The sequence below is a fragment of the Arachis duranensis genome, chromosome 8, assembly GCF_000817695.3.
Source record: "Arachis duranensis cultivar V14167 chromosome 8, aradu.V14167.gnm2.J7QH, whole genome shotgun sequence".
In the NCBI taxonomy this organism is placed as follows: Eukaryota; Viridiplantae; Streptophyta; class Magnoliopsida; order Fabales; family Fabaceae; genus Arachis; species Arachis duranensis.
In genome coordinates this window covers 39,698,190-39,724,489 of record NC_029779.3, presented here as the reverse complement: position 1 = coordinate 39,724,489, position 26,300 = coordinate 39,698,190, and the positions used below count along the sequence as shown (strand labels likewise).

Sequence of the window (26,300 nt, the reverse complement as noted above, 5' to 3'; positions counted from 1 at the left end):
TAATATTTACTTACTAAAATAAAAATAACATATAAAAATAGATAAAATATATTTTTAAATAAAAATAAAACAATATAAATTTTAGATACATATATAAAAGAATATTTAATAAAATATGTTACATTTTTTAAAGTATTAACTAAGAATGTACTTTAGTATTTTTTTTACATCTTACTCTAATTCTAGTACTCTCAATAATCTTATTCTTAATATTACTTTGGAATCCAACGTTCATGTAATTTAGAATCCAACGTTTATGATTTTATTATTATCTATGATTAATTTTTTATTTAATTTATTTTTTTAATGGAAGCATAATCTATATTATAAAAAATTACACTAAAACATAGTATATGAGAATTACAATTTTAAAGAGAGTACTAAAAATAATAAAAAATTAAATATTTACTTTATAGTAATTGAAACAAATCTGAAAATTCTTGATGATCTTTTTATATAGTATATTTTTAGTATTTTTAGTACTCTTTTTTTAGTATGCTATAATTTTTTGCTATTATTATTATTTACAGTTAAATTTTTGTTTAATTTACTTTACCTAATAGAATCAATAAATCATATTATAAAAAGATAATAATAAACATAATACACAAAAATCACAATTATAAAAGTATATAATATCAAACAAACAGTTGAAAAAAAATAAAAAATAAAAAAATAGAGTTCATATAAATAGAAATAACAAGAATTTTATAAATAATATAATAACATACATGAAGGATAAAATTGGTAAAAGATAAATAAATGGTTAGTATCCATGTCTAAAAACTCGTTAGAAAAACGCAGAAATTTGCCAAACGTGCTTCTTCTCTTCCAACGAGTTTTTCAAATACACCCTTACACATTGATTGACAGAGCATTCATATATGAATATTAAATAATCTTTACCCCTTGTACAAGTGTTGACTACATATTGATCATGCTTATAATATAAAAAAAAAACTACATATTGATCCTCTAAGAGAACTTCAATATTTATTATATAAAATATTTACAATTATAACTGAATGTGTAATAAATTCTTAGTGAATTCTAAACATAATTTTAATCAAATTCACTAACCACCTAGATCTGAATCATAATTTGAATAAATATTTACCTTTATGGCCAAATACACGCCAAAAGTAATGCTTTATTTGGCTCATAAAGACCAACGGACAAATCCAACCTAAAATAAATCTAATTAAAATAATACCCAATTTGTTTTCTAAACTTGCATGCGAACTTTAAAGTCTCTAAAATTTCAATTGCCTCTATTTAGTATTCAAATTTTACAAACATGACTCATATTCAATTATAATTGTAAATTACTTTATATAATAAAATATTGAAGTTCTCTTAGATGATCAATTTGAAAAACCTTTTAAAGTCTCAGACACTTCAAAATTTTCTCAAAGCTTTGATTCAACCCTTAGTTCCGGAGCACATCTTTGCCATTTCAGTTTTTTCACTAGTATCGAAAATCCAACCAATGGATATACGGTGCATCTTATGGCGGGTAGAAAAAAAATATGAAAAGAATGAAAATTCTCTTTAATAGATAATTCAATATCTAGCATTCTAGCTAGATAAATGTTCCCATTTTATTTTTATTAATTTTTTTAATATAAATTATACATTCCTGACTCCTTTATTTTCTCCACACAAGTCTTTTCATCATAGAATTAGCCTTAGCCCCAAAAAGCTGATAGGTTGATGCAATATGAGATCTATCTCTAACAATTATATATACATGGGTGATGATTTCCAGGAACAAGTTTGCCAGTTAACTATACATTAAAAGTTCTGAGAATGCATAATCTTCATGCTTTTATGCAGAAGATATTACACTTTAAACTATATACGGATTCTATACAAGTCAAAGCGAAATAGTGAACTCTATGGGGGATTATATTTTTTTTCCCCTCCACTATAAAACCTGAATTTCTAATGCGCAATCATACATATACAAAGGATGAGCTACAAAACGATTGTACCAAAATTTAAATAAAAGAAAAATAGTAACATAATGTAGCACTATAATTCGATGATAGTGCATTTTGGTATTTAGATTGCAATATAGGTTCAACAAAATGGATGCCAAAAGTTAAGAAAACAAACGGAAAAATAAGATCTAGCTTTAAACAGAGCAGCATAACCAAGACCTAATCAACCTTTATCTAGTAACTACAGATGCTTTATCGATGCATGATCGTTACAAGCATTTTATGAACTTAAGCCAATGCCCTAGGATCTACAATCGAGACAAATATCTCATTCCATTAAGGCTAGTTCAGAACAAGTAACAATGGTCTTACATCTAATACTTGCACTTTCTCCCCCTATTCTAAACCACAGGTAGAAGCTAATCTATGAAAGCTAGACACATGCAGAAAAGAACAAAAACTATGCCTGATGAACTCGCAGTGAGGAAAGGAATGAAAGGTAAGACAAGGTTACATTCTTAAACAAAAGTGAGATAGCTCCAACAATGCTTTGCGCAGAAATAACGGACCACCAGTGGGAGCGACATCGGTATAAACCCACACTAACTGGAGGCTTCGAACATTAAATTCGCTGCAACTCAATGAATATAAAGTCTCCACATGACCTAACTACCAAGAGTGGACATTTCATTCATGTTTTTGGTCTCTTCTGTTCCTGAGGAACCAAACGGATCCCTTGTTTCCCAAGTTCCAAGATTTTCACCCTTCCATCATCTATAGTGACATATAAATTTGAAGAGCCGTCAATTATGTCAGTAATCACTCCCTTGTGCCTGCATTTTAGAAGGTTTTAAAAGGTAACATATCTAATAAAGTGTGCATGTGTTCAAGAAGAGTTGAGGCAAGAAGCATAGAGAAATATATAGCAAGATTCATATAATACTAAATTAACAAAACATGACTGACACATTGCCAGCATCACTAGTGCATGCTATTACTGTCAGGTGTTTAAAAAAGAGCAATAAAATAAGCTAACCAAGAATTGTCAGGGGCCTGATGAACTTCAACCCTCTTTCCAATTGCATCTTTACCCAATTTCGTCAATATCCAGTTGGCATCCATAATCTCATCCATTAGATTGTCCTGATGCAATTGTGTTACATCATCCTCATTAAATGATGTTTTTTCACTATAAGGTGGCGGCCTCTTCCTTTTAGACCTCTGTCCCTTGATTGAAGATTTGTCCTGATGAGGAATTTTTCCGTTTTCAAAGCTTGGTTTCTTGAGTTTAAATCTTAGTGAAGTTCTAGGATCTTTCGTCGAAGAATGTGAAGGCATCTGATTAATATTTTTATCTGCATGAGACGTGCCTTCAGGAAACTTTCCCATCAACATTCTTTCACCTCTTTGAGGCATATCTTCTACGGCTCCAACTTGATCAATTCCATCAGTACTATCTTTACCGAGCATGATGTGAGGTTGCTGTGAAGGAACAGCTTCACATCCGTCAGACAGACTACCACTACCCCTAACAGAGGTTGAATTCAGTTCAGAAATTTCTGGCTTAAATTTTCCCAATTTGATTACATTTCCTTCTCTTACAGAACCCTTCATAACTTGTGATTGACCAGAGTCAATTCTGTTTCCTGCAAGTGACATAAACCAATTCTTGCCGCATTAGACATTTTAGAAGTAAAAGTCCAAACTGTGTTAATATATGCATGTCTGTGTGTTCAGACACACGTGCGCAAACCTCGCAGAAAGAGAATCCAAACAATAAAAAGTCACAACTTAAAAGAGAACAGAAACAGAAACAGGGGTTATCATATCACTCAAATGTATGTGCAGCGAGCGCATGCATATTGCACGCACACATTGCTGTAATTCAGTAAATTTTGATAGATTTTGTGGAAGGGCCATGTTGGTTAAAGATTGAGCAGCAGCCGACTTTCACGCAATAAGATCCTAAAATCCTCGTACTCGAAGTCACTCCAAAAAAATAAAATAAAATAAATGAAGAAAAATAATTGAGAAGAGATGCATACCATGATGGGCAATCACAGCTTGATCTCTTGGGCAGCTTGATGAATTAGACTGTGGAGAACAAGAAACATTAATCTTACGTGCCCCCAAATTTATAACCAACTTCTTCCCTTTCACATTCTGGGTCATATCAGCAGGCTTTCCACTCTCCCCTGCACTATCAAGAGTGTGTGCCTTGCTGCTTTTAATTCGAACAACTCTAGGTCTCCTCTCTTCATCATAAATGCTCGCTTCATCTACAGATTTGTGTCTCAAAATCACTGGCTGATTAACAGGGCAAGATCCTTCAGTTTGACTCATGCTTCCAGCAGCAGGTGATGAATAAACATTGGGAAGTTCATTTTCATGGGATTGGATATCATCATCAAACCCATGCAAAGATTTCAATCCACTGTGTCCCTCAAGATTACATTGTGCATCAATTTTATCAATAAATGTCTCTAGGTCCTTTTTCCTAGCATTCTTTCCGCTTGAATGTTTCTTTCCATAATCTTTCATCTTCTTTGTTGAGTCACCAGACAAGTTCTTCATATAGAATTTCAGGGAATGTCCAGATTCACTCTTTAACTTTAGAAGCCCGCTATCTTCATCATCTGAATATGGTGAAATACAAAAGATTTCTTCTTGAGTTGGTAAACCAGCTGCAGCCCTTAAGCTGGCAATTAAATTTCGGTCGGCTACATCTCTTCTCCTCCAAAGCTCTTGAACAGCATCTTTATGATTCTTGATCTGGTGTATAATAATTGGATATATAAATAATGGAATAATGACCAAACATGCTCAATCTAAAGAGTTTTAAAGCAATATTGTCATCCAGGTTAGGTATTAGACCCGACTAAATCCCCAAAGTGGTCCCTAAGATCCACACCATGCACCAACTTGGTCCCTGAAGTTCCAATTGCACTATTATCGTCCCGGAATTGATCTTCGGGCACCATGGTGGTCCCTCGACCCCTTTCTGGCAGTGACTCAGCAAGTGGAGTTAGGTGAAGCAATCCAATGCCACCTTGGACACTGGTGGAACGATGTCTTTTGCTTTTGGCACCCAATGAAAGCATATGCGACATCGTTTTGATATATGCGAAAACCATTATAGATGCCAACATATATCAAAATGACATCGCATCTACTTTCATTGGGCGCCAAAAGCAAACAACGTCATTTCACCAGTGACCACTATGGTGAGTGTCAGTTCATTCCATTTGCTGAGTCGCTGCCAGAGAGGGGTTGAGGGACCACTATGGTGCCTAGAGATCAATCTCGGGGACAATATTAGTGCAATTGGAACCTTAGAGACCAAATCTGTGCATCGCGTGAATATCAGACCACTTTGGGGATTCAATATATTAGATCCTATCAACTGAGAAACTGATTAGTCGATGCTGTTGCTTCATTCCAAGGAGTTCTTTCCATGGAGGCTGAGCCACAATAATATATGGACATATGTATGAATAAAAAGAATAAACAACTAATCAAGTCATTTTCCACTAGATGGAGTCAATTACATAGATCAAACAACACATGAAACACATAAATATTAATATACACTGCATACCTGATAACATTCCCCACGGCACGTAGGACATTGATACTGAAGATTTCCATCCACTTGAAATTGTTGATATTTTTCGTCACTGCAAAACATGTCTTCCAAGGTGAACTAACTAGCTAAATCCGCTAACAAGCAGAAAAGAAACATTGCATCTTTATTTATAGCGAAAGCACATCCTGGATGATCTTTATTAACAAAATAGATCCAAACGGGTAAAAAGTATTTGATAAAGCGATAGGAACTGGGCCTCTAGCTACTTGGCTTTAGCCTTTAGGTATGAAATAGGGGATTAATATTAAGTTAGTAAATGTAAAAGAAGAGAGGAGGTATAATTGAAGATATTAGTAGTTGAGTCTAGGAAAGCAACAAATTTCTCAAATAATATAAAAAATCCCTATCCTTTGTAGCATCAACCTAACCAAAAAAAAAAAAAAGAAAACAAAAGAAAACCCTTACATTCCATTTGTTACTAAACTATTGTTAAGCTTACCTGCCACTGGGGAGGGGGATTTGGGCACCACAAAACAAACAAACAAAATAACCAACAATAAAACAAGGGGAGAAAACCACACCAAACGCACTGTAAAACTAGTTCTGCTGCAGGTAATCCACTTTATTCCTGCAAATAATATTTTCCTTGCTATCTTATTCTCTCTTATGAAAAAAACAAATTAGAACAAGCAGCGCTTTTTCACAAAAAGAAGCCACTTCCGCCAACCCACAGCCCTCTCCCTGGTCTCTTCTGCAATCACTTAGAGCTTCTTTTTAATGGAAAGTGCTAATATCAATTTTGCTGAATACTATAACAGTAAGTAGCTATTCAATCACATTATTAAAATCTAAATGCACTATTCGCATTGGGGGATATAAAACTAGGAAGATAAAACCAAATAACCAATTTATCAAAATATAACTAAACAAATACATACAATTTCAAAGGAAAAGAAGACCATAATACAAGTAAGGTTATCTTTACCAAAAATTTTTATTGATACTAACCTAATATTATCACACTGGCAATGTACCCAGTGTTGACAAATGTCACAGCATACCATTGGAGTTGATTCCGATTCTCTATAAACCTACAAAACATACAAAGATCACAAGATCTACTCAACTTTGAATTTTCTTCAAAATCACACTCTGGAATAACCCTATTTTCGAGAGTAAATTAACATGAGAAACTATCAATATGTAAGTGCATTCTCCAAATACCAAGGTAGTTCAAAATTCTAAATATGTAATCACCTAAATACAGTAAAAATTCTGGATATAACTTCCTTCCAAAATTAGACAAACAATCACAAAAAGTCTCATTAGATTTTCCTAGAACTTACCATAATGATATCAATTATGACTTAATGTCTTACGATAGTAATCATGTTCATAATTACTAGAAACAGCAACCATATCGACAAAACAACATAATATCACAGAATTGACTGTATTTACATTTCATGACTTAGGATCAACTAATGGCCGGTTATAAGATCCAGATCAAAATATAAATAAACAATACCTTTAAACAAACAGGACAGTAGTTCCCTTTCAAAAACAATCTTCCACATGCATCACAGCAGGTGTATCCCAGGAACCACCTAGAGAAATTAAAGGAAACAATGGTGAAGAAATCAAAACTGAGCTTCAGTGTTCATGTAACAACATTTCTAAGGCCTAAGGGTGTCAACTAACTAAGACAGTCATGCATAATAGAAAGTTCATGGTTTACGTGATTGTTTCGAAAAGCAAAAGATTATACCTTTTTTTATAAAAGATTAAACTGATTTCAATACTTGCTTATTTGCATACTTGTTTTTCTACAAAATTAATTATATGATAATCAATTTATGTATGTTGAAAGTGGTTTCCAGGATAATTTGATTCCATTTGGATTGTATTAAAAAAATTGCTTGTGCATGGTAAAAGTACTCAATGGGTACAGAACCCTAAACCTATAATATATAACAACGGGGCTAGGGCAAAGCATGCCGCATTACATAGGGCCGGAGAAGGGCCGCATCCAAAGAGTGTAATGTAGGCAACCTAACATAAGGCAAGCATCAGTGGCTGATTCCAATCTTGAACTTGTGACCATGAGGTCACACGGAGACAACTCAATCATTGCTCCAAGGGTCCCCCTTCAATCTATAATATATACTAGTCAGGGTTAATCTTGTAATAACTCTGTATTGTAGAAATAGATTATAAGCTAATCATTCTCAAAACCAACTTAACCTTTTTCCCACTGAAGCTTAAATTCTATAAAACAAATTACAATCCTTTTGAAACGTTTCTGTTTTTTTAGGTGGAGGGAAAAAAAAAAGAAAAATTATCGTAAAGGACCATTAGCACATTAATTTGTGAAAAGGACCAATTAAACTAAAATTATTATAAAGGACCTAATAAAATTTATTTACGAATAAGGACCAAAAGAAATTTATAAATGACCATGATATCCCTTAATGTTATCATTCTTTCCCATTGTAATTGAGCTTTCTTTCCACCTTTATGCTCAATGCCCCCCACCCGATTTCCGCAAAACCTATCTTCTTGGGTATCAAAGTGCTGTAACGAGGAAATTCTGGCCAAGAGTCTGTTTTCACATATATAGCTATAATTGATTTTGGATTAACTAATTCCATCGATCTAAAATCTCATCAGTTGGGGAGCTAGCCTATGCACGTAGTTGTCGATGATAAATGAGTTTTCTAGATGAAAAGCTTATGGAATGTTACTAATCTTTTATCGAGTTCAATTAGGAGTCAACTTTTTTGAATCCTAAATTTTTAAATTTTAAATTCTAAATTTTAATTTCTAATTTTTTATTTCTAAACTCTAAATCCTAACCTTAAAAACCTTAAACCTTCCAAAAAATAAGAGTTTAAATAATGATTTTATAATAAAAAAATGACTAATGTTAGCAAATAAAAAGTTAATTTCCTATACTTATTCATCTTTTATGTATTTGATTAAAGTGAAAGACGTCTCCAAATAAATAAAACACACAAACGTAATGTGGGATTACAAATAAGCTGAAAGGTTCATCCAATCCCTGATGATAGGATAAAATGAATCTGAGTTTGGTTCATGGAATACAGATATAATGAATAGGTAGTGAAACTGTGAATTTTAAGAACTTAATTTTAGAAGGTAGAATATGATAGATGAGAGGGGAATGCTATATTGAAAGGTAACATTGTAACTTAATGAAAATAACATGATCCTTATCTTTAAATAAAATTTATTATGGTCGTTATCAATAATTAGCATATTTGGCCTCTCTTTTAAACTCACGTTTACTAGTGGTCCTTACCGTTAATTCTCCCCCAAAAACAACAAACAACTTTTTATGAAGTTTCAAAACATGCTTGTATATCATAATTCATAAGAAATAACAGAATTAGAAACAAATTTATGGAATAACACAAATATGCAAACAGACTCTAAAGTTACCAATATTTACCTCAAGCTTGGTCCATTTCCAGGGACATTTGATCCACAACTGTGACACCTTGTATGCTTTGGGCACAAATAGGGACCAGTACTAACATTCTAAATTATGAAAAAACAAAAATGAGGTGGTTGCTCATACTGGAAAGTGCTATAAGTTGAATAGTGATTGCACTGACACATTATACACTTCCTACCTTATGAGGAGGTTGCAGACAGTAACAATGGTAGGCACCATCACACCTTTTACAAAACATGAACTTGCTTGGATCTCCAGTTCTTCTGCAAGCCTGGAAGGTTCACATATGGAACAAAATACTAAGAAAACTAACAAAAAATTAGTTAAAGCAGCAACTTATCTCAAGAAACCTAAGAAGCTAAGACATTCAACTCCATTAAATAAACAATCAAGACGTGCAAACAGGAAGAAATCACTATCATGACTATGGAACTTCACAGTTAAGAATTTGAGGGGAACCTTTTTTTGCCAAAAATGAGATATAAATATTGAAATTGAAAACAAGCTGAATTATAGTGATAGTGAGAGGTGCAGCATATAAGAAAACTTCAAAAATAATAAAATAGAAGAATATCATTAACAAAACAAAAAGAGAAGAATAATACAAGATGGGAGGATATCCTTCTTCAATAATAACACAACATAACAAACAGAACTATCACCAGTATTAGCCACCCACACTAGAATACATAACAAGCATGAGAAACAGCAGGATATTAAAGAGGAAAGACTGAATGAGGGTGATAAAACCAACAGCATTTGGGCAAGAAGTATATAATATATAAAGTAAGGCTCTTCCATTATATACAATCTCCTACCAAAAGCTAACTAATATCCCTTTTGTGTATTGTGTGAATTGATCTGTTTGTTCACTTCATCAAACATCCAAACCTTACCTTCCATTGGCATGAAAATAAACCTAATAAATAAAGAAACAATTTGAGAAGAATAATGAACAAATCATAGAATCCAGAAAATTAAGTTACAAAACCTTTGACAAAGGATGTATGAAAACAGATTTTGTAAAATACAATTGCTAAATTGAGAGCAGAATCACTGAAAGCAATCATTTGTTCACATGAAGACACAACAGAAGAGCCTTCAACATGGAAGTGATGAAAAATAAGTGAAAAAGATGCGAGCATTTTCAAAAAACTGATTACCTCACAAATCCGGCAAGATCGACAGGTCCATGAACTCCAGTGAAATAAATCTGAAAAAGGAAAAAGAAAATGAGGCCATGCACAAATATGATGATTTATTAAAATATATACTATGAATATAGCAACATAAATTTAATATAATGTTAAATATTGAAGTTTATATATAAAATTAATGAAAATAATATATGATATTTCATCAAATAACACTTATTTAAAATAAAATAGGAAAGTATCTAACAAGAAAATTATTAAATATTAAAAAAAGGTATCATAAAAAAATAAATTCAAATTTAAATCAAATTATATTATATGGAATTTATTTATGTAGATTATTGCTTATTCATTAAAGTTCTGCATATTAAGATTTGATTTACAAAACATTTTGTGCAAATAAAAAAGTCCAAGGGAACAGTAGTTGTGGTAAGTATGTACACAATACATAATTGAAGTATTTGTCATAACAAACCTTCTCGACATGAACAAACATATATTCGTACCTCTATTTTGAGCCCAACTTCTCAGGCAGTTCCTGTGGTATTTCTTACCACAACTTTTGCAAGATAGCATCTTTTTGGCTCTCTCACTTCCGTTATTTTCAACACGATTGCACATTCGACAGAAGACATTTGATTGACCCTGTTCTTCTCCAGTGTGATTTCCTGATGTATCCTGTTTATTTATACCAACATTATACTGGTAATAATAAAGGCAAGAGTGCAAGGTCTTGAGAGTTGAGAACCATAACAAACTACAAAGACTGACCAGGAATAGATTCATACTAAATATACTTGAAGGCAGGGTGGGGAAAAATTCTTCCTAAGGGTTGCTCTTATCAAAACACTCTTCCTAGACCTAAACATAATTCATTAAGAGAATAAGATATATGGCAAGGAAGGGGAAAACTTCAACAAGTTTTCCAAAACAACTTCAAATGCATGATGCTAGGTAAGATTACTCCAAAGAACAAAACAGAAAAAGCCACACTTTCAAAATTGGTAGTAATTCAAATAATAAATAAAGCGTTCCAAATGACCATTACATTTGCAGTTTGCACAAAGGATTGTGGAAAGAGTAGCAGAAGAAGAAAAGCTCAGAGCCTCACAAGACAACTCAATGCTACACACAATTGACTATGTAACTAAATCCTCACTGTTAAGACTGAATGAGCCGCAAACACTGTGCTATTTAGACTTTAATATCTTCATTTCCCTTGTGGTTCACATACATTTATATTTAATCGCTACACGTAGAACTATGTCTGCCATATAGATACCAAAACAGAGGGGTGAAAACTATAGCTAAAGTATTCAATCTCCAGTGACAAATATGCAGTTCATGTTCAGAATCACATGTTTAATTCTTTATATAACCAATAGGAAGGAGTAGCAGGGAGGAATTTGTATAGTTTGCTCAAAGCTTAATGTCCAATAACCAGTGCTACTGATATACTATAACACGTCAAAAGATTTTTCCATTTCATCTGACAACCAACAGTGGAAACTTGTAGAGGAAGAAGTTTGTAAGAAATCCAAGAACTGGAATAACAAGAATCAATCCCCACTACCAGGTTTCAGTCACACAACTCAGCACTCCAGAGAAAAACATGCCGATCAAAAATAAGTGAAACTTAAACAGACACACAACAGAATCATTAAATTCTCAAAGCCCCTTAGCTGAAAACCCCAATCGAACCAACCCTCATCAAACCACCATTGCCAACTCCCAACCTTAAGGCTGTGTTTGGATATTGTTTCTTACAAAGAAATACAGAGTGAACATAGAAACTCGTGAACTTGTAGAGATAAATGATGCAACTTTTTCCGTCTGCATTCCTATCAAACAGGATCCAAACACAAAAGCCAACCAGGATTGCACTCACCGTGACATCCCCGGACTCAAATCGGCGAGCATACTCCTCAGCAGCAACCATGGCGGCGGCCCCCTTCCGCTGCAGCGCAGCCCTCTTTGCCTGCACCGACGCCGCCTCGTCTGCTTCGTCCACAGCAGATGGTAGCACCTGGCGTGGTGGCGGAGGCTGCGGCTGTGGCACCACCTTCGGTACAGCGACCTGCACCGTGAGACCGCCACCGTCGAGTCCCGCAATTCCGGCGGGATCACGGAGAAAATCCTGGAGCCTCGAAACGACGTCGTCCTGCTGCTCATTCTTCGGGCCGCGCAGAAACCCTAGCGGACAGGTGCAGATTCTGCGGCTGAAAAAATAAAAACAAAAACCAAAAAAACGCAAAGAGTGGGAAAGAGATAGACGAGAACAACGAAATAAATTATTGAAGAAGAGAAAAAGTGAGAAGCAGAGTTTTATTTGAAAGGGTGCGAACTAAAAACTAGAGAGTGCGTGGTGGGTGAGAGTGCATTGATAGAGTGGCGTGTTACCATTACCATGTAATTGGACAAGCTACATGAAATGCCATTTTGAGGGATTTTTGGTTTTTGGATTTGGGTTTCAAAATTTTGATTTGCACAGCGGATTCGTCCTCTAAAATTTACGTCTCGTGTTTCTTAATTTTTGTAAGAAATAATAATAAAAATAAGGAAAGGAAAAGTAATTTGAGAAATTAAGAAAAAATAAAATGAAAATGGGGTGACGAGGGGGGCTGTTGTTGGAGAGGTGTGATGTGAGGCGAACACACGAAAAGAACGGAACAAGATTTAGAAGAAAAGACAAAATCACAAAACTATAATGAGAAGGATAATGCATAGAATTTGAGGTGATAGGTCTATGTGGCGAGTTAATAATCAAATTTATCTTTCAAAGATTATTCGATCTCTATTTTAATTTTTGAAAGATAAAATAAAAAAAATTAAAAAGATAACTAATTGTTTTGGTCGAATTTATTTTTTTGTCATCTCGACTGATGACATTATTAACATTTCACCATATTTACTTACGTAGAATATTAACTAACAGTATGACACACTTTAAATTTTATATTATTAACGCTAATAAAAAATTTTTTATCAAATTAACTCAAATTTATCCCAATGTAAGAATTCTAATCCTAATCTCAAGCATAAATAATTTTGTTTCTCCGGTGAGACGACCTTGTACATTTGGTAGTAAGTAAATTTGTTAAGTCGTTGTCATAATGGAGTTAGGGAACAAAAGCCACAGTGGAGACTTGCCGTGTCAATCTAATGGTAGTCATGGTGCTAGTTCGTCTATGGACGGAAGAAGAAGATCAAGAACCAAACATACTTTTACAGTTTGAAGACTTTGATTAAGAAATTTGGAACAGCACAGAATTTAGATATGTTGTTCCATACTTGTAAAAGATATTGGGTGAGTTAGTTAAAATAAAAATTTCCATCATCGTCCGTCATGTTGCCTATTTTTGTGGGTTGTTGTTGTTTTCTCTAAAAAATTGCAGAAGAAAAGCTACTGCAATTAATTTAGGTGGATTGATGATGATAATTATAAAAGAGTGACAGAAGGTGGTGGAATGACAGATACAAAAATTGTTGTAGAGGTTGGCAATGACTATTATGAATAGAGAATGAATATATCATAAAGAGTGGATAGCTTAGAAGGTAAAAATATTAATGATGTACATGTCAATTGCAATTATTGTAGCTACTGTTATTAATAGATCACTTTTAATCATGGTTGTCTAAGTAAAGCTAGTAGTGATATTATGTTATTGTGTTTTATGGGTGTTGATAGACTTTTGACATAATATGAGTTGATATATAATGATAAACTGATATTATCACTTAAATTAGTTATTCCAACCTAATTATGTTTAATTTAACATATAGCTGTCCATCATGTCTAATGGGTTGCTTAAAAATGCAATATGATAATTGTTACAGTGGGTAATTGGAGATTAATGGGTTGGACAAGTTTGGCTGACCCAATCGTCTCAACAATGAAACGTCTAAGTAAGTTGGTGATCCAAGGCTTCCGTCCGACTTGTGCAAGGGAGAATGAGGGGTGGTACCTGCAAAGACACTCCGATGCCAAAGTCAGTAAAGGGGTAAAACAGGTCTAGAGAGTATTGGGCATCTGAGATACCTGAGAGGTGTCAGTGTATTTATAGGGGTGAACCCATAACCACCGCTGAAGTAGTTCCGCCTTTTAAGGTGGATAACCGTTCCTTTATCTTAGGGAGGTTGAGATATGGCTCCTGGAAGTGGGTAGAGAGATTTTAGGGGCAGTTACTCATGTGAATGAGTGATTATCTGCCAGCTAATCTTCGTCTCCGACTTCTTTAGGGTTAGTCGTGGTAAGAACCAACTTCGTAGGGAGGAGGTCGGTACAAAGCGAAGCTCAACCCATTTGGGCTGGGCCTTTTGTTGGGACCTGGGCCTTATCGTTGGGTCAGGGTATGAACAATAATGTTTATAACATAAATATAAACTCAAAAAAATGTATAAATCATAACATTATCTTCATTAGTAAGTATAATCATAATCATAATATTATTTTAGTAGATATACCACGGTAAGTAGCAAAGGTTCCATAGCATAACAGACATAAACAAAGGCTCCATAACATAGTGAAACTAAGCAAATGGCTACAATATAATAGACCTAAATAAAAGGTTCCAATAACAAAACAAGATAATTAATCATATTGTTTACATAGTCTTGTTTCAAAACACAGGCAATAACCTTAGACAAAACATATGTTCCTAATCAAATAGATTTATCTTTCTTTCTTGATGCTTGAACTTTGGAGTTGGCACAAATATCATGAAACTTGTCAGCTTTTTAGCAGTTGTAGAACTTATTCTGTTAATTGTTTCAACAGAAATGACCACAAGTGCAGTTCCAGTTGGTTTGAAAAAGACACTCATTCTTGCCTTTCCTTTAATCTCATGCAATTTGGATGGCCTTCCTCTCACTTCATCTTGCATAATCCAGTGAAAAAGTTATTATTATTCAACTAGATGAAAGTAATGACAGTTAAAGGAAAATTACGAAGTAAATTACCTCGCAAACTTTGATGGGCTATTAGGTCTCTTGTGTTGATGGGAAGCCTTCTGGTTGGCTTATTGTGATCTCAAATTGTGACTGGACTGGTGGAAGTGCAGGCAATGTTGGCTGGGTAGATGGTGCAACTGGAACAAGTGTAGTATGAGATGGCCCATCAGTGTTAGCGTCTGATTCACTTGTAGTAGGGGCAGCTTCTTTAACAAGTGCAAGCTGCAGGTACATTTGTCTAGCTTGTTTCGCAGCATCCATATGTTTCTTCTTTGCACAACTTTTTTTGTTGTGGCTAACCTCACCACAGTACATGCAATTGATTAGATTGTACTTCCTCTTTATCTTCATATTCATTCTCGATCCAAAGATTGTTCATCCTTGTCTCTCCCCCTTTTTTCAGTAGGCCTTTCAGGTTTCGACTTAATTGGGGTGGGACAGTGATGCGTGAGTATCTTTCCTATCTTTTCCTAGTGAATTTGCATCTAAATTATTGAGTTTAATAAAGAATTAATTATTTTTTAGCCAATATGGATGCTACTTTGAGTCTTGTGCAATTTTGTTTATTTTAGGTAGCATTCGGCTGGATTTGATGGAGTTTCTGCAGCACAAGAATCAAAGGAGATGGCAGCGAGGAGCGACACATACGCGTGACTGACGCGTGCGCGTGATTTGGAGCTTTCCATGGCGACGCGTGCGCGTGACTGACGCGTACGCGTGATTTGAAGAATTGCACAGCGACGCGTACACGTGATCGACGCGTCCGCGTGACTTGCGAAAAAGACCATCGACGCGTACGCGTGACTGACGCGTATGCGTGACATGCGCCACGTGCAGAAAACGCAGAAAACACTGGGGTGATTTCTGAGCCCCATTTTAGCACCCAAGTTAGGCGCGGATCCAGTGAAGCCAAGTGGTCCCCACGTTACAAGATGCGGAGTAGTTAGTTAATTCTAATTTAAATTCAAATTTAATTTTAAAATAGGAAAAGATATTATCTTAATTTTAGATATTAGATTTTAAATTAATTAGGATTAGATATAAAAAGGGGAGACTTCTCTTCTATTGATGAGGTTCCATTAGGGGATTCCATTAAGGAATTCTATACAAATTTATATTCCGCATTCCATGAGCAACTAAACCTCCATTGTTAATGTTAGGAGCTATGCATATTTGTATGGATTGATTTTATTACTCTTTCTATTTTAATTCATGTATGGATTTATAATTTAAGAATTGTTTTCGCTCTTTATCTTATGAATTTGGGTGGAACGGAAGTATGACCCTCTTTCTATTTGAGTTCTTGTATAACTTGGAAAAGTTCTTTACTTGAACAACAGCTTGAAAACATATTCTCCTAAATTTTAATTATTTGGATTTAACAGGATACGTGACATATAATCCTTTTATTTTTGGGTAATTAGAGTTTTTGTGGCATATAAACTGGAATTTGATCATATAGCTTCTAATTAGAATTAATTGACCAAGGAACTGGCAGTTAATGAATTTTAGAGGAGACTAGGAAGGTTTAAGGAATTAGGGTCTAGTCACATATAGTTTGCCATAAATTAAATCATACATGATTAAAATAGTTAGTAAGAAAAGTTAATCCGGAAAAATAGATAACTCTAAAGGCTTAACTGTTTTTCCATATTTTATTCCCAACTTATTTATTTGTCTATCCTTTTGATATTCTAAGTTCAGATTTAATGCTTTTTGAATATCTCAAAACCCTTTTTTGCTTGCCTAACTAAGCCAATCAATCAATCATTATTGCTTGATCCATCAATCCTCGTGGGATCGACCCTTACTTACATAAGGTATTACTTGGTACGACTCGGTGCACTTGCCAGTTAGTTTGTGGGTTATAAAATTTTCGCACCAGACAGGGGCTGGTAATGGCATTTTTCCCACAAATCTTGCGCCTTCACTAGATTGACATTAGAATGGTATGTTCTCTAATACATCATCAATCATTTATGGTAGTACTCCTCAGTCCTCTTATCATTTTTATTTTTTATGGCTGAGATTGCATGCATACATGGCATCCTTGTCAAATACATGTACAAGCATTGTTAAATCAGTTGATGTAAATGAGTTCATGCTTTTTTGGTGGGATGAAATGATTTTTTGGTAGGCTTAACTACTTTTTTGATGGGTTGTGATGATGGTCCAGTGGACTTAGATGATGGATTAATGGACTGAGTATGTATCTTATTAGGCTGACTTGGTAGCTTAGTAGGCTAAGTAGGTAATTTGGTGGGCTGAGAAGGTAGCTTGATGGATTGAGATGATGGCTTAGAGGAATAAGAGCATGTTTTTAGATGAAAGGGCATGTGCATGTGCGCCATAATTGACTGTGCTCCTCGGCTAGAATCTCTGGATGCACAACAGCGAGTACACCGAGCGCAGCATAAGATTCCCAAATAATCGACTGTGCTCCTCGGCTAGAATCTCTAGATGCACAACAGCAAGAACGTCGAGCGCAGCATAAGATTCCCAAATAACCTATAATTGTCTTACAGAATGTTTCATTAATACATTACAGACTCAGCATGTAGGCAAACAAATAACGAAAATGTGAAACAAAGACAGACAACTTACATCGTGATGACCTAAGCGGTCCAATGCAAGGCGACACTAGATAACTCTCTCCTCCCTGCGGTCGGATGTCAGTAAATACGTGGCCCACCTGAACAAAGACAATGTTATACGAATATATAAACTGGGAATAATGTAGGTTGTAACTGGAACCATAAAATCTAAGACTGAAAGTCTAAGTGCCCATATAACGATACCTATAAGCCAATGGAAAAGAAAAAGCGTCGAATCCCCGAGGTCTGAGACAAGGAAACTGCCAGAAAATCCATGACTACAGTGGCTGAAGCAGGCCAGCCAAGTTCGTCACATTTTTGTTTGCAACCCGACACATACATCGGTATAGCCAAGCCAATGCTGCCGAAGCCCAACTATAGCTGCCCATCTCATCTAGCTTCGCCACAAAGGGCAACCACCGTATATAAACCTGATTTTCACTCTTATCACCAAACAACTGAGTGGATAGCAGCATCATAATGTAGGCACGTGCACATATCCGTACAGTATCCTCAGTGGCATCTTGCAGCAGCACTCTGTATCTCTCATGGAACTTGGTGAAGTGGACTATAAATTGCTTTATCTTATTCGGCGGGGAAAGCTCGCCAAATAGTTCCTCAAACCACTCCCAAACGGGTTTGACATCATCCATCAGCTTCTCAAAATCCGTAAGGCACCCGGATACAGGTAAACCATCCACGGGCAACCCCAGATGATATGCAATATCCTGCAGCGTGATTGTGTACTCCCTAAATGGCATGTGAAATGTGTGTGTCTCAGGACGCCACCTCTCAATGAATGCGCTGACGAGTGGCTCATCCAACCAAAACCACCTCGTGTTGAACTGCGTCAGGTGGTACAAACCTATGCTTTCCAAATAGGGTATGATCCTGTCTTGCAGATGCATGTTATGTTGCCTCTAGACACAACAAATGCACCTACTAGGCTTTAACATGTGAGAGAAATAACCAAAACCAAGTGAGATTCAAAATTAATAAGGCTTAAATTATAAGACTCAAATCTTTTATTCAAAATAAGCAAATACTAAACGTAATATTAATAATCTAAATCTTAAGTTCAAAAAAACTAAACTACAAAATTTATAACTTTTAAATTTAAGAATGCAAAATACAACCATTAGGTTCAATTTACAAAATTTAATCTTTAGGTTTCAAAATCCTAACAACCAAGACTACAATACTTGAATTTAAAGTTACATGTTTAAAAGTTCAAATTTCAAAACTTAGTTTTCAAACATGATACTTAAACAACAACACTGCAATTTGAACCCTATGTCTCAAATACAAGAGGATCATCATTCTACTTAAACAATTGGACCTATCTCTTAACTTCGAAATCCTAAACTAGCCAATCCTAAATTATGCGTTCTAACTACAAAATCTGAATACTTACATAAGTATATACAAGATAAACCCAAAAGGCCCAAAAGACAACTTCCGGAACCTATTTATATATATATATATATATGAAAAACAAAATAAAAAACCCAAAAGGCAAGAGTTCTTCGCTTTAGAAACTTCCAAAATGCCTCAGCGAGGTGCCGCTTGATCTGTATCTGAAAATCACAAAATATGTATGGGGTGAGAACCAGAGGTTCTCAACATGGTAATAGTGCCCACATAACTAACATATAATGTCCGGTGAAAGCTGAAGGCAATCTTAGAACTTCCGACAATATATTCGAACTTAAAACTATTCTTTTCAACCATAAATAAGCCATAAACAAAGTGGGGTAGCTAAGGGTTCAAAATTCTAACTCAACCTAACTTGATCCTTTAACCTTTCACCTTCCTCCGTTCCTCCAGAACTCCATAGCACAGACAACCAAAATACAAACAAAGTAAGCACAAGTAGAATACAATTACAGTAGGTAGCAAATTTAGCAAGTAGGCATAATAATCACATAGGCAAGCCCAATTAATGTAGAATCAAACAAGACACACAAATGCATATAATGCATATCTGTCCTATAGCTGATGATATCATCTATCGGTTATATAGCCAACCCGACACGTTCTGGTAGCTAACCATAGACAAAAACACCCATTGCGGAGTAAGTGAGTTTGAGCTACAACCTCATTGCTACTTAATAAACCACTATCTTATGGTTTATTTTGTATTGAATTGAGTGAATTTTGTCAACTATTCTCACACTTATTCATGTAAATTGCATGTTTTTAAGATTTCTTTCTAATTTTGTGCTATGAATGAAAACATGTTTCCTAGGCTATAAAATTACTAAATTTTAATTCTATCTGATTACCATTCGATGTCGTAATGTGTCTGTTGAGTGATCTCAGGGTTATAGGGTGGGAATGACATGGAGAATGAAGAGGAAGCATGCTAAAGTGGAAGGAACACAAGAATTTGGAGATTTGAGAAGCTGGAACCGATGCGTACGCATAGCTGAAGTGTGCGCGTGACCAAGCCATAGTCCAAATGACGCGTACGCGTGGCCAGTGAATTATCAAAGCGATGCGTGTGCATGGCTGACGCGTAAGTGTGACAAGCGGCACGTGCCTCAATAAAGGAAAAACGCTAGGGGCGATTTCTGGGCTGCTTTTGACCCAGTTTCAGGCCCGAAAATGAAAACAAGAGGCTGGGAGTGGAGTTGGATGGAGATTATTCATTCATTCACAACTCTAGTTAGATGTAGAATCCTAGAGAGAGAATCTCTCTATTCTCTCTAGGATTTAGGGTTTCTTCTTTTATTTTCTCCTTAGGTTTAGGTTTCAATCTTATTTTAATTTGGTTTTCTCTTACTTTTATTTGTTCTAGCACTTTAGTTCACCAACTCCTCTTGTTAATTTCTTTAATTTTCAATTTTAGTTTATGAGTCCTTTTGCTACTCTCAATTTCCTTTCAATGAAATTTTATGTTTTCATGTCTCTTGATATTTGCCTTAATTACTATTATTGATTTCTTGTTTATGTTAGTCATAGCCTTTACTACTTCTTGCATTTTGTGATGTTTACTTTTATTGCATGCTATGTGTTTGATGAGATGTTTCTTTTAGCTATAGAGTAGATTTTGTTATTCTTGACTTAGGTTGGTAACTTGGGTGACCTTGAGTTGCTAATGTCAAAGTGATTGATGATTGATGTCCATTGACACTAGCTTCCACTAATTCGATTAGTGAGTGGCTAGGACTTATTGATTGGGATTGATAAAGCTCATTTGACCTTCCTTCAATTGTTAGAGGGTGACTAAATGAGATTGATCCCTACAACTATTAACCCTTGCTAAGAACTTTTTACTATTTGAGTTTTCTTTACTCTCTCGCTATTTGTATTTCTTGTTCCTTATTTCAAAACCCCAAAAAGAAGTACATCATTACCAATAATAAACACACTTTCCTACAATTATTTGAGAGATGACCCGAAGTTTGAATACTTCGGTTTATTTTTATTGGGGTTTGTACTTGTGACAACCTAATTAAACGTTGACCGAGTAGTGGTAAAATATGCACAAACTCTAACTATAATGTAATCTATCATGCAAATGACTACCTACAAAAGGTAATTTATACTAACTAACAAAGAAAATTAAGATTTTGTGTTGGAAAAAGGGAGTAGTTATCCACGGAAGTCGGTCTCGATCTCCCCACACTTAAAGATTGCACCGTTCCCGGTGCATGCAAAGATGAGCAAGGTGGGTTAGGGTGGATGCTACAACTGACAAGCTTCCTTACAAAGGATTGTATGTAAGGACTTGGTTGTTACCCCATTTAGAAGTTTTTCTTTTCCCTTATTGGTGGTCAGTCTGAAAGGTGAGAAAAGACGGAAGATTAAGCCCAAAAATAAGGGTATCAAAGCAAATAGGATATAAGTGGGGGCTAATGCCGAATAAGAGTGAGATACTCAATTACATGGTAGCTACAACATGTAAGTGAAAAAGCAATAAAAGCGAATGGCATATCAACTAACACTTGATGAAAGAGTAAAGTCAAAGTATGAGTAAATGGCATGAAGAGCATTTGGGCATCAAGTTCAAACAAGAATTTACAAAAGCAAGATTAGTTATAAGCATGAGAGATTTCGATCACACCCTAACTCAATGATAATAAAGCACAAAAACAAGGTTAATGAGTTAGAAAGGATTAAATTACTAATCTTATGTGTGGGACAAAAATTGCAAATAGTAAGTAAGAAAGAGTGGGTCATGAAAGACAATATAAGTTCATATCAATGCACAAAGAATGCAGGTGCCATAAAAGATGAAGCATTGACCTAAGAATACATCACCGAACAATATCAAATAATACCAAGCAAGTCACGAAGCACCAAAATAGACCAAGAATTACTCAACAGTGGAGTGGGAAATTCAACACCAATGTTAAAATAACAACATGTGAAAGATGATAAAAATAGCTACAAAAACAAAGTAAAAATGCAATGAATAAAAGTATGCAAATGCAAGAGACAAAAGAAAATGAAAGATAGGAAAAAATTAGATTGAAACTTTGAAAAGAGGGAGAAGGGGAAGATAGAAAGGGGAGAAAAGAAATGGGAGGAGAGAAGAAGAAGAAAGGAAGAAAGAAAGAAGAAGAAATAGGAAAGAAATAAAGAAAGAAGAGACAGGGATGCGACGCAGATGCGTCGACCACGCGTACGCGTGGTGTGCAGTAGAAGGGATTGATGCATACGCGTCGTCCACGCGTACGCATGGGGATAAAAAGCAGAAGGTGACGCGTATGCGTCGGTCACGCGTATGCGTCGGTCACGCATACGCGTGGTAACTTCGTGCTGGACGCATGAAACTTGCACAGTTTCATCACAACTCCCTGGTTTTTGTACTAGACATGGCAGCATTAAGATACGATAAGATACGACGCGTACATGTCAGCCACGCCCACGCGTGAATGGCCTAAAATTCAAATGATGCGTACACGTCAGCGAAGCGCATTACTACCCGCTTAACCCAGAGTGAGTGAAAGAACCACTACTACCGTTACTACCCAAAAGGGTGTTTAAAAGCTCAATCTGGTGCAAGTGGAATAATCCACTACTGCTGCTACTACCCAGGCGTCAAAATTACTGACCCGGAGCAAGCGGGACGAACCACAATCCTTGCTACTGCCCAGGTATCTCAAATATATATTCATTCAGTCTAAAACAATTATCGTTATTATCAAATCTCAAGCCTTGACCTGGAGCAAGCGGGACAAACCACCATCCTTGCTACTGCCCAAGTATCTCAAACATACATTATATCATAGCCCTTCCTTATTCATCATCATCCACTTTACCTCTTTCTTCACCAACAAGATATATTTTCCAACAGTCCCAACTATACTACACTACCCAAAATCTTTCTACCAGGCTTTAAATGAGGGTTATAAAGGTTATAAAAGCTTGAAAAATTGTTTAAAAACACAAAAAAAAATTCATATTACAGAAAAACAGGGACTGTGCGTACGCAGATCCCTATCGTGCGTACGCACATGGCTAAAAATGGGCGGTCGTATACACGACCCCCCTTGCTCGCGTACGCGAGTGTTCCAACCCGAACGGACTGCTCACGTCGCATGTGTCCCTCGCGTATGCATGCTTAGCAGAAATCTCAAAAAGCTACCAAGTCCAGAATTTCTGTTTTGCACACCAAACTTTGATCACGCATAACTTTCTCGTTTTAAAACATTTATTCTTCGTTCTTTAAATGGTGTAAACCTCTCAAACCAAATTTTCTTTCAAGATAATTTTGATAAAATTTAGGGGTCTAAGGCCAAGTTATGCTCCACAAAAGTTGGCCAAAAATCAGAGTTTTCATAAAATTTGCAAACCTCAACTTTCAAAATATGCTAAGTCCAAACCTTTCAAAAACCAACCTAAAACTTACCACAAAAGCTCCAAACCATCCTCAACAACATCATAACACCTCTCAAAACATCAATCCATAATTATAATTAGTTTGCTCAATAATTTCACACAAGACAACATCATCAACTTATATATATATCATCAAGCTCCACAAGATTACGTTATTTTACCAACAACAACATCAAGTCACCAAGCCTCAAAAATACCATCCAATTCCACCTCATTAACAATATACATTTCAATCCTATCTTACGGTCACTGGCCTAAATTTTCACGACACATTATATTTTAGAGACGAGAAACCGAAACCATACTTTGGCCGATTTTTCATTAATCCTATAACACCTCAAGCGTCCACCGTTAACAAATATCCACAGCCCCAAAGTTCGCTAAAGCTCCCAACTTTGCCAATTTGCCTCCAATATCACCAAATTGTCTCCAGGTACACAATTCAATCTAAATTTCATACAACAACACTATGATTACTTAAGGTTCACAAATTCAGTAATTTGACAAGGGTTAGGGTTGTCTGAACTTACCAACACAAAATTGGGACAAGATCCAGCAAGTCTACGAAGTCAATTCGGTCCTAAACAACAAAATTACACAATTTCTCAACACTAAATTAAATTTATTTTCGAAAATAAGGGTTAAGTTGCATGAAGTGAAAATGAAGCTGACCTATGAAATATTTGGATGGGTCTTGTAGAGCTCATCGCGGTGAACGCGTGGCCATAAACAGTGTGGCGATCGGAGCTCCAAATTGAAAGTTATTGAGAATTGAAATTGGACAAGGGTTTTGGTATCTCCTTCCTTCCCCCCCTTTTTCCTCTTGTGCAGTGTGAATGGCTTATGTGGGAGAAGAGAATGCTAAGTTTCATTTAAGTTAAATGAACTTGGGTTGGGCCTTAGGTCCAATACGGGCCCAGTTCGTTCGGTTGGTCTATTTGTCCCAATCTTGGGAAAAATTCTTTAAAATTAGTGTCAAAATTCTTATTTTAATTAGTTCTACCTCACTAAACCATAAGATTCTATTTTTCTAATTTATTTGATTAATAATTAATTTATTAGCTAATTATTCGCTAATTTCACGGGTTTTACAACCGGCCATTAGATCACTAGTTCAACCGGTGGGTTACTGATTCACCAGGTTAACCCAGTCATAACTAAAAAAAATTAAAGTATATAAATAAAATTAAAATAATGTCTTAAAATTTAAAATTAAACATAACTAATGATCTAAAAAAAGATAATAAATTAGTTTCTAGTACAACATATTTTTTCAATTTAAATAAACAAAGGCGAGTAAAAGATAACACAATCGGTAAATCATGTCCAAGTGGTGATCTCAAAGTCGGTATCAATATCTTCATAGGACAAATTTGGAACTTGATCATCATTTCTCTCATTTTGATTTGCATCCATATCTTCCATAGCATTGTTACTCGGTCCATTATTATCTTGATCATCTTCCAAATTTAATTGATATACATTTGTATATTTTTCATAAATCAGCATTAAGAATAATTCATAATAGCAACTCAATTAAAATAGTCAATCAATTAAGAAATATACCAAGATAATTTAAAGTTGGTTGAATTGACATATTTACCAAATCATGTCGTAGAGCATCAACCCTTTCAGGAGTTAAAAATGGTGGTGAATCTTCCAATATCCAATCCGAATGGTCATCAAATGCATCAAGACAATTCAACAACAATTATAACTAAAATTTGCTCAGATTCACCAACAACAACTCTAAAAAACCAACATTCAACAAACAAAAAGAGCAGTAACAACTCTAAAATTTGCTCAAGTTCACCAAAATTAACATTGAACTAGAGAAAGAATAGCAACAACAACTCTAGAAACTATATAAAACAGCAAAATCACATTCAACAACCACCAGATTCACTAAAATCAACATTGAACTATAGAAAGAATAGGGTCAAAAACTGGAGCTTACCTGGTTGAGAAGATGACCACCACTACCACCACCACCCAAGGGAGCAGATGATGCTTCACTGGTTCCGACAAAGCGAACGCAGGGGCATGGTGAGAGACCCAGAGAGAGCGACGAGGTGAGAGGCCTAGAGACTGAGAGTGACGAACTGACGACTTACGAGGTGAGGGGAGAGACGAGAGAGTGATGAGGTGAGGTTGAGGGGTTGCCGACGCCGAGCTCGAGAGAGCAGAGAGACGAGGATGGATGGGGTTACGAGAGGGGGTGGTTGCACTCAGAGTCTCGATTAGTGGCTTAGGGTTCATTCAAAGAAGGGGTGGAGGTGGCTTGAAATGACACCGTTTTAGAAAAAAAATTAATAAACATGACCCGGACTGAGTTGGATTAACCGACCGGGTCACCGGGTTCACATAAAACCCGTCAGGTCGGGATCGGGTTTTACCGGGTCTGTTACATGGACGGTTCAATGAGTCTTTCAGCCCGGCCGGTTGATCGGGTTTCTAGTTGAACCAGCCAGGTCGAGTCGGGTCTGATAACTATAATTTAATTAAATCGGTTAAACCTCAGTCAGACCACTAAACCATTAAATCAGTCACCCTACCAATTCATTAATCAGTTCGGTTCTCGCAAAATTGGGAATAACAGTTAAACTAGTTAATCCTGTAAATTGATAAATCAGTTGGTTTAATGACCGATTTGCAGACGTGATTACACTCTGCTGTTAAAACTACCCCTTCTGTTAAAACCTCTAAATCCTAATCTGGTAACACATTTCCTACCCTTTCTTCTCC

General features: G+C 35.6%; 1 protein-coding gene across 1 annotated transcript; it reads right to left on the bottom strand.

Annotated features, from left to right (window-relative positions):
• Positions 1-2,016: 2,016 nt before the first annotated feature.
• Positions 2,017-12,821, bottom strand: LOC107462791 (uncharacterized). Its single transcript, XM_016081454.3, has 12 exons — positions 12,568-12,821; positions 12,050-12,380; positions 10,668-10,839; positions 10,171-10,220; positions 9,186-9,278; positions 9,002-9,090; positions 7,058-7,136; positions 6,538-6,620; positions 5,542-5,620; positions 3,989-4,715; positions 2,980-3,589; positions 2,017-2,776 (listed from the first exon to the last, which is right to left on the bottom strand). The coding sequence occupies exons 1-12, from the start codon at positions 12,597-12,599 to the stop codon at positions 2,635-2,637; spliced, it is 2,487 nt and encodes an 828-aa protein (XP_015936940.1). The 5' UTR covers positions 12,600-12,821; the 3' UTR covers positions 2,017-2,634.
• Between the last annotated feature and the right edge of the window lie 13,479 nt (positions 12,822-26,300).

Excerpts from the sequence above, each read along its gene's own strand:
- LOC107462791 (XM_016081454.3), bottom strand. The coding sequence starts at position 12,599 with ATGGCATTTCATGTAGCTTGTCCAATTACATG. Across the intron at positions 10,840-12,049 it reads TTGAGTCCGGGGATGTCACG|GATACATCAGGAAATCACAC; the intron begins GTGAGTGCAATC and ends ATAAATAAACAG. Across the intron at positions 5,621-6,537 it reads TGCCAGTGTGATAATATTAG|TGACGAAAAATATCAACAAT; the intron begins GTTAGTATCAAT and ends CATGTTTTGCAG.